At 37.2% G+C, this 10,036-nt stretch overlaps 1 protein-coding gene across 1 annotated transcript; it reads left to right on the top strand.

Moving 5' to 3' along the window:
* Nucleotides 1–227: 227 nt before the first annotated feature.
* LOC139326917 (protein CREG2-like) lies at nt 228–5,174 on the top strand (the record flags this gene model as incomplete). The annotated part of the gene is made up of 2 exons (XM_070956652.1): nt 228–683; nt 5,005–5,174. Coding segments are annotated over exons 1-2 (626 nt in total), but the record flags the coding sequence as incomplete, so codon positions are not given.
* Nucleotides 5,175–10,036: the final 4,862 nt, after the last annotated feature.

The following is a 10,036-nucleotide window of genomic DNA, read 5'->3' as shown; positions in this document are numbered from 1 at the left end:
CAGGGGGAAATTATTACTGATTACGCCACAAGGCTCCTTAACCAAAGGGTAACGATGAACCAAGGAAACGAAAACGCAGCGGAGGCAGACAGGCAGGCAGACGAAAAGAAACCGTCGTCACGGGCTCGGAGTTCGGCGAGTGTTGGCCACAGGGGGGCGCCGCTCCCACAGCCAAAACCTTCCGGCATCTTTGCGCTCAGTTGCCAAGCTCAGCGTCTTGGCCCAAAATGCCCGGGTCCTGCTCGGAGATCAAATTGCGGGGAAGAGCTCTATGCGTCTCCTGGCTTTCCTGGGCCCTCTGGGGCAGCTTGGCCCTGGCTCCGGCTTGCGGGTACGTGATCGTGAATTCGGTCTCCTGGTCGGTGCCCAACGAGGTGGAAGAAGAGCTGGACAGCTCCTCCAACGAAGAGGCTCTCCCCGCCCTCCTTGAAGACACCAGCAGCATTTGGAAGCAGAGCTACCCGGCCTCGGTGTACAAAGAAGAAGAGGAAATGCGAACCCGGCCGGGAACGGGGAGATCGAAGCAAATCTCTTCGCCGTCGCGGATGTTTTCTTACCGGAAGGAGAGCTCCAAAGGAGCAGACAGCCCAGCGCTTCCTCTGGAGCAAGCAGCCAGAACGGCCCGGTTCCTGATGCATCGCCACGGCTGGGGCTTCTTGGCCACGATATCAACCCAAGAAAAGGTACCACCACCGTAAACCTGTCTGGTAGCAGCCGGGAAAGGAGCGTTTGCGTTTTCTCCCTCCGAGCGTTCCTCTGCAACAGCGCTGCTGTGGCTTTTCCAGCCTAGTTGCTGCCATTCAGGTCTGTCCGGCCACGCACTGGCTCTACGGAGCCACGCGATTGTCGTTTGGGGACAAATCCACCACAGTGGAATAGTGGCTTGAATGAGGTGGTTTAATGGGCTTCCTTCCCCAGCCCTGAAAAACAGGAGGACGATTTTGCCTCTTTAGCGACACCTGCAACATGGATACAAAGGGGGAGGGGGGGAATCCGAAACCAATCAATCAGAGGAAGAATGTGTCCAATCTCCAGTAATGTCGGATAATTGTTGCAATTGTAATAGACAGATTCAAATTTGGTCTTTGTTTTTTTACGATTTAAATATAGGGACCGAATTATTAACAATTGCATGAAGTTTTCATTTATGTATTGTACTTTACTTAAAATTTACTAGTCCAACACTAACATTGAAATGTATTTTCCCCTCATTACTTAAAGAATCCTGATAATTCCAATTCACTAACAATGGTGCCAGAAGATGCTTGTAATGTAGTAATTTCAAACTGGCTGTGATAAATGGGAAAAGAAAAGCCAAGTTTGAAATAATTTAAATGCACTTTTAAGAATTGCTACTCCAACAATGAAATGTGTGTTTGCATGTTTACTCTTTTTATAACTTGGAGTCTAGGCATACTGTATGTAAGAACTTTCCAGAAGAGCCTTTTATACATGATTATTTCAACAATGAGATTCAGTTTGTTGTAGTGGTTATAAGGCACCAGGTTAGAGACCCAAAGACTAGGAGTTCTTGTCCCAGCTCAGGTGTAAAGGCATCTCAGTGATGTTGGACCAGTCACTCTTTTTTTCAGCCCTAGGAAGAAACCAATGGTAAACCACTCCTGAAATCTTCTTAAGAAATCTGCAGGAGTCAAAACTTGACTGGAATGCACAAAATCCAATGATATACCTATAGCATTTCAATAAAGTTACACATTTAATTCTGAAATCAAATATCACATCTCCATGATGTTCAAGATGCTTCCTGTAATTGAATTGTGAAAGAAGAGTCAATTGTGACTTCAGTTTCCAATATATGTCATTTTTTAAAATATGCACTTCATTTTTACGTTGGGCATACCTGAAATTCATATAGAATAGAATTCTTTATTGGCCAAGTGTGATTGGACATACAAGGAATTTATCTCTTGTCCATATAATTCTAATCTTTATCTTATCCTACTTTTAAATTTATAAATATACCTTTTCATATACTGGCTTTCCATGAGAAATATCAAGGCTACCTAGATCACTTAGAATTTTCCCGATCTCTTCCAAAGTATTAAGCCTCTTAGTTTGGGAACATCTGCATAGCAGAGAATTGTCCCCTCAATTGCTTCACCCAGGTCATTAATTAAAATGTTGAATAGCATTTATTTGATACTGTTCTGCAAATTGACACAGAATCATTTATGAGTATTCTCTGGATAGGGTCAATCAACTGATTATGAAGTCATTTATCAGTTGTGCCATCTACCTCCTATTTAACTATTTTAATAATGCGATATAAAATATATGATTCATAAATTGGCTCACAGAAATTAACGCTATGAATGAGATGACCTGGATGAATTTTAACTTAAAAAGAAAATAAGAAATTACATGTTTTGAGGATCTAAAGAAATTAAGCAAAATATAATTTGCTACAGATATAACAGGCACAACAACCTGTAATCTAACTTATTCCATGTAGGTATCTGAGCAGGTGTCACCAACCAGCTCACCTGACCTGATCATGAAAAGCCAGGCAGGATAGTCCTTTTCATTCCTTGATAGCACTCTGCCTCTGAATGATAGAAATTGTAATCTAGGGTAGTGAGGAAATGTTGGATTGGGGAGGTCTGCTTGCTAACAAAAGTAATTGATAACATTTTCTCTTTTGCCCAATGGAAGCTTATAATTCAGCCCTATAAATTTCATGCTTGAATGGTGAAGTTTTAATTGTTGTTGCTTCTGTCCTTGCAATATTTTTAATAGGACTGTGTTATGAACATGCCTGTTGTGTATGCCTTTTATAACATATAAGTCAAAAGCCAAAGAACATGCTGTAATTCACAATTATCCCCACAGGACCAAACAAGTCCAATGTTTATTTAAAATGCTGTCTGATTTGTCCCAGAGCAAACTCTCTTTGAAAATAAGAGAAGTATAGCAACATTTTTGGATACAGCCCAAGGAAAAATAGCGATTATGCTTCAAAGGAGAAAAGAAAAAGTTAGGATTTCTCCTGGTCACAGCTCAAGTCAGCATTTTGTTTGTGATTCATAAGCAATTTACTTTGCCCTCTGAAATGTAGTGGGTTCCAATGAGCCAGGCAACTCCAAGTGACTTCAACTCTCTTTATTCCATGTTAAAAGCAAGTAGTAAAAGGCTAGAACAAGCTTACTTAACCAGGAACAGACCAAGAATATATATTGTTAAGGCTGCTGCTACAGGCTGGCCACTGGGTGGAGTAATTGACCAGCATAGCTGATTGGACCTAAAATCCCGGCCACTTACTGGTAGAATCAGAGAACCACCAGCTGGGGCCGCTACAACCCGGAAACACAGCCAAGCCAATCCCAAGACACAACACCCTCAAATTTTAAATTCATTAGTAAGCACTGTGCACTGCTTCAAAGTTACTCCATATTGCAATTTGCAATCCAGAAAAAAAATAAAATGATGTGATATTACCTCCCTATTCTCTGAAACACTTTTTAAGCTAAACTGAAGTGCTGCACTACCCTAATTAATATCTTTGTTATTTACAACAATATTGTTAAAATTCATGCAGAACTGGAAGCTACTATAGCTGACTCTTAACATTCTTACAACACACCTTTATATATGCCAAAATAAATCCTAATTTGATTTTCTTTCTATCAAGTATTACTTTGAAGTCACAGCAGATGGCTAACTCAGAAGGTGAAGTAAGACTGCATCTATAGTAATTAATATTTGATTGGTGGATCACCAATAAATTTCAGGGATGTAGGCTAAACTGGAAATTCCAAAAAATAATATAATCCACTACTACTCTATTGTTAGCCCACCACCAAAGGGGGAAAAACTGTTCTTAGAGATATGCATACATACAACAAAGATCAAGCTCAATTCAAGGGAATGTTTCATCTTGAAAAGTTACATTAAAAGAATTCTTGCATTAAATATTTTGCCATTCATATTTAAAGATCAAGGTAAAATATTACCTTCAGATCTTGTTATAAGTAGCTCTTCATATATGACATACATAAGGCATTTGTATCTGTACCGGCCTTTATACTGTTGTTTAAAACATTGTTATTTGATTTTAATTACTTTTGTGCCATTCTGCTTTATTCAACTTGCAGTGAATAAATGGAGTATAATACTCATAAATAAAAGTAATTGGCTTTTGTGAATAAATAAAAATATAGTTTCCCTAAATTGCTCGGAATTCTGTTAAAAATATTTAGCTCTCTGCATAGAATTATTGCTCCCAAAACAATATGACTTTATAAATTATCATGAATATTTATTTATTTATTTATTTATTTATTTATTTATTTATTTATTTATTTATTTATTTATTTATTTATTGGTTCAATTTATATGCCGCTCTTCTCCGGAGACTCAGGGCAGCTTACAATGCATTAAGCAATAGCCTTCTAGACTTTTGTATATACCTGCTTAGTAGGGCTTTCGGCCTCACCCCCAGCGGTGTTCTTTTTTATACAAAGTCAGTTTATTGCCCCCACAATCCAGGTCCTCATTTTACCTACCTCAAAAGGATGGAAGGCTGAGTCAACCTTGAGCCTGGTGAGATTTGAATTTGCAGTAATTGCAGGCAGCTGGTATTACTTAACAGCACTTCAGTCTGCTGCACCACCAAGGCTCAGCACCAGGAATACTAGGAAGGTATGCAGTATGGAGTAATTTATTTGCTTCTGCACTACAACTATTCCTTTTTATTAGTTTCTTTATCTAGTGTGTGATAAAAATACCCATTTTAATTTGAAACATTGAAGAAAAAGTAAAAAATAATAATAATCTATGAGTAACAGAATAAAACTCCTGTTCTCTTCAATAGATACTTTTTCTTTTTCCTTCTTAGTATTTCAGATTAAATATGATAAATTGCAAATCACTTCTGATATCTAGTAAAGTTCAGAATAAATAATAACGATATCTAGACTTTAAACTTGCTTCAAAATATTTGTATCAAAGGTGCTTTATAAGAGCTAATCATTTGAATTTTTTCAGATCCAGGGGGCACCATTTGGGACTTGTTTATCTATCAGTGATGGCCCCTCAGACAACAGCACCGGGATTCCTTACTTTTACATGACTCCAAAGGATAACACTGTAGCTGATCTGGTGAAAAATTCAATTGCTTCGTTGACATTACCTGAAGCAGAAGGAGATTTTTGCAGGTACAATAATTTTGGTAACTTTTACTGCATAATAATATTTATTTCTTTGTATCTCACCTTTATTATTTTTATAAATAACTAAAGGCAGTGAATGTATCCAACATACTTTTCTCCTCCTATTTTACCCACACAACAACCCTGTGAGGTGGATTGGGCTAAGAGAGAGTGACTGGTCCAAAGTCATCCAGCTGACTTTCCTGGCTAAAGTGGGACTAGAACTCACAGTCTCCTGCTTTCTAACCTGGTGCCTTAATCACTAGATGAACGTGACTCTTTTTCAGAACTTCAACAGTTAACTCTTACTAGATAGCAATTCAGCACAATAAATGTGTTGTTACTCTTCATTTGCTTTGCGAGTTGCATGCATAACCTTTCGGCACTGTTGAAAGTGGTTGCTTGAACTCCATCAACTCCAAAATTTAATCCAAAAATGTGAAAGAAATAAGATCAGAAAATCTCTGATTTAGTTGTGTATCTAGAATAGCAAGTCATAGCTATATTTTCCAAAAGAGAAGCAAATGGCAATATAATTTTTCCCCAATTCAGTAGCTTTAGAAATAACTTTGCTACATAATTATCTGCAGTCCACTTATTCAATTACTTAGTTTTGCAGACTCATATATTTACTACCACAGAAAACTACATCTTTGCCAAGTACAAAGTTGACTTCTTAAATGAAGTCATTTACTTTTTCTTGAGTTTCTGATATGAAGATATAGCAGATGAATTTGCAAATTTTAAGCAAATTGTACCAAGCAGGGTACAAGAATTGTGATCTGAGCAAAAGGATAGTCTAATATATAGGACTAGTGGGCTCCATTTTGACCCATTTAAACAGCTGACAGTTGCTGAGTTTGAAGTTCAAAATACTGCTTTAGACTGATCTATATTACCAATGATGCACAGTTCTATAACTAATACAATAGTACAGAGAGTTCAGAAAGCTGTAAAAACATTTTGCTACCACAGATGGTTGATGTTTGGAGTTATGACAGAATGCTGGACTGTTTAATTTTATTGTATATGTACTCTAAGGTGGGGGTGCATAACCCCAGGTCCATGACCCTATATCCATTGGGAACTGGGCCACGGAAGTGGCAAGCAAGCAGGCAAGCACACAAAGCTCCATTTGTGCAAGTGGCGGGCACGGACATGAAACCAGAGGTGGTATTCAGCAGGTTCTGACCAGTTCTGGAGAACCGGTAGCGGAAAGTTTGACTAGTTCAGAGAACCAGTAAATACCACCTCTGACTGGCCCCGCCTCCATCTATTCTCTGCCTCCCAAGTCCCAGCTGATCGGGAGGAAATGCGGATTTTAGAGTAACCTTCCCCTGGAGCTGGGAGAAAATGGAGATTTTACAGTATCCTTCCCCTGCCATGCCCACCAAGCCATACCCACAAAACCAGTAGTAAAAAATGTTTAATCTCACCAGTGCATGAAACCATCCCTCCCCCCCCACCCCCACCCCCACCACCAGTCCACAGAGCCTGAAAGGCTGGGGATCACTGCTGTAAGGGATAGGAAAGTCCTATAGGATTTTTTTTATTTTAACAAACTCTTATCTTAGGTACTATGCATCTTGATAGGGACAGGAGGGGAAATGTAATAGGAAAACAGTTTGTAGTTCTATTAACATATTTACCTCAGCAGGTGGCAGACTTAGCTTTTCTTGGAAACTAAGGAGTATCACATCTGGTTAATGGTTGGATGAGGGAGCATTTCAGGGCAGAAAGCAAGACTGAGAAGTCAAAAAACATTTTCTGGGAGAAGATAACATCAAACCTGTTTTACTACATAAAATTGTCAAACAATTTTGCATGGATGCAGGCAGCAGGAGATGGAACTCAAACCTGGAGTCTCTTATCTAGGCACAAAATTACATGCCATATATTGACCAGTTTTCTCAACATGAGCAACTTTATGATGTGTGGATTTCAACTCACAGAATTCCCTAGTCAACCACGCTGGGGTTCTCCACGTTTGAGACTAAAGATTGAACAGCTATTTCTTGGAGGAAACAACAATTACAAAACATGTGGCCCTAAATAGTCAGCATAAGAAGTGCTTAGCCCTTTGTCCACCAACAAGTTTTCTATCCCATATACGACCTTCTTAAGTTGCTTTTCTCTTACCAAGATAGAATTTCAATTTTCCTATGATAAATGGATATCTAGAACCTGAAGGCAGGAATGTTTAAAACACAAAGAGGGAGGTGACAATTAAGCATTAACTTTCTCATTACTTTTCTGCTTGTAGCCATCCTCTCTGAAAAGTGTATTGTTATTATATATTTAATGAGATAACTACTTGACAATAGCCAAAAAAAAGGTAGGAGCAAGTAGTTTTCCTCGATCTTATTGCCACAATGCCTATCTAAAAGAACAAATGATACAGAGCACAAGAGATAATCATAGCCATCTTTGAAACTAGTGATCGCTATTAGAAAAATAATAAATTCAAGGTCTATTCCACATATGGTACCTATTGGTAATTATACATTAGAACCATGAATTAAAAGTTCCTGCTGGGCCAGACTTTTAATATTAAGTCAATTAATTAAATTAAAAGACACTTTAGCTTTTGTAGCTCATTTTAGTTGAGTTTAGTTTACTTTATTGTCATTGCACATGGTACAACAAAATTAAATTCCGTCTTCAGTGTACATTATAACTATAAAAATAAAAACACAAACATACATTCTTTACATTTTATATAATTTTCAGGATAATTTAATATCTTTTGGGGAAGGAGGTTTTTTAAGCTCATTTTATTATTATGAGGGGAATGGGCATTGGTATCAAATGTCTCCAATCCTATAAAATTGTTTAATATATATTCCCTTTTTTCATAGCCAAACTATGGCACAGTGATTAGAGTGCAGTACTGCAGGCTACCTCTGCTGACTGCCAGCTGACTGCAATTTGGCAGTTCAAATCCCACCAGGCTCAAGGTTGACTCAGCCTTCCATCCTTCAGAGGTGGGTAAAATGAGGACCCAAATTGTTGGGGGTTATGGTTTCTGCCAAATAAATCTGAGATATTACATTCATGGTCTATTAAAAAGCTTGTGCTCAGAATTCAACTCCACAGAGTTGAATTTGTTTCTATTTGTTTCTGTATGAAAATATTTATTAGATGTTTATCTGCCACAGTTAAGAGATAGTAGTTCATTGGCTGAAACATATAGCTTGTTGTTTTTTTTAAAGGCTATATACCAGGTGAAGCTTATCATGAAAAACCTTGTTGGATAAGCTACACTCTTGAAGTTTGCTGTAGTGCATCAATGTAATTCTTTTTATTTTCTTGACAACTGTGAATGAGAAGATACAGAGCAGATAAAATTGTTAATCCAGTAGACTTTATGGTGGCAGTATTGTTACAGTATTGTTACTGGCAGTATTGTTACTGTATATTTTAATAAGCAGGTTGCTTGTCTCTCAGCCATTTTAAACTGGGGATTTCTGTTGTGTGAAAAAAAACGAAGTAGTAGGTTGGATGAAAAAATTATCAGCATATGATTCACTTGGAATTACATAAGACTTTGTGTCCTCATAAACTACAATCCATTTATTATATACAAGTATTTAAGATGACTGAATATGCTATGCTTATAATAAATATATTTTCAAGTATCAGCATATCAGTTTATTTCTATTAATTTACATTAAGTAGAATATAGATAATTTCTATTAATAACATTATGCAGTGACAGTTCAGTTTTTATTGAACCAAACCTCTCTGCATGGTAAGCACGTTAGAAAAATTATTACAATAACCTTTTTCTAAAAAACTATATTCTTCTCTTTTCCCTTCCTTGCCAATGTAACCTGTCCTCAGCCCTTACCGAAAATATTGTGGTGTTAATAATAAAAACACTGGTCTTTTTCTGTATTCATTTCCTGCTTATCTGTAAATCTATCTGCTAATTTTACTAAACTGTTCTGTTGAATGGTATAGAAAGTAACTGGGAGGAAAGGAAAAAGCTACAAGCTTTCACCTGGAAGAGAGCTTTACAAATGCATCATTCCTCTGGGAGCCATCTTATAGGAATTTCCATCTCTTCCATTAAGGAGAATATCTGAAATTTTTACTGACTAAGAAGAGTATGGTCCAAAACAGGTGCCCATTCATTGAATGGCTACTATAGTGAATGTGGCTGGTCACAAAGCACCCATTTCACAAACTAGTAAATTGATGGCAACAATACAAGCAACCTGCCTAAGAAACTGAGTGCAGAGCAAAAGTGGAGCATATGACAAAGCACATGTTTCTTTTTCTTGCTTAAGAATGCTCTACATGCACAACTTCCTTTTCCACTCCATTCCTGGATAATGTATTATTTGCATATGGATCTTATCTAGTTATATAAGACAATGGTTCACTTTGAAGGACTTCAGACTATCTGGATTTGGAATTCACGAGCAAGATAAAAGTTTCTGTCAAGGGGAAACTGTCTGAAAGCAAACAATGACATCTCAGTATTTTTTTTTCTAAAGAAAATCCTGGAAAATTCCAATTCATCATGAGCCACAGTTGAGTCAAAAATAAAACTGGGAGCAGCATCAATTTCTGCCTGGAAATGTCTAGTTTCTGGTTGCATCAGGACTCATCAAAAGATTCTGAAACAACTATATTTGAAAAATAAATTTGAGCTGTTACATAGATTTGGACAAAAAGAATTTGTAATATTATACAGAATTTGAAATAAAAATATTTATAGTATTGGTTTTTTCCTCAATTAAAGGTGAGCACCTACAATTAAGCAAATAAATGCATTTGTAAGCAAACATGTCTTTCTTATGAAAAGGACTTTACTAACTAAATAATGGTTCTGTTTTGGATTTATTAAGATATTAATTATT

This window comes from Pituophis catenifer, unplaced genomic scaffold, assembly GCF_029215685.1.
Source record: "Pituophis catenifer annectens isolate HBS135680 unplaced genomic scaffold, rPitCat1.0.hap2 SCAF_330, whole genome shotgun sequence".
NCBI classification, from domain to species: Eukaryota; Metazoa; Chordata; class Lepidosauria; order Squamata; family Colubridae; genus Pituophis; species Pituophis catenifer.
The sequence above is the reverse complement of the archived record's forward strand: the minus strand, read 5'-3'. Positions and strand labels throughout refer to the sequence as shown.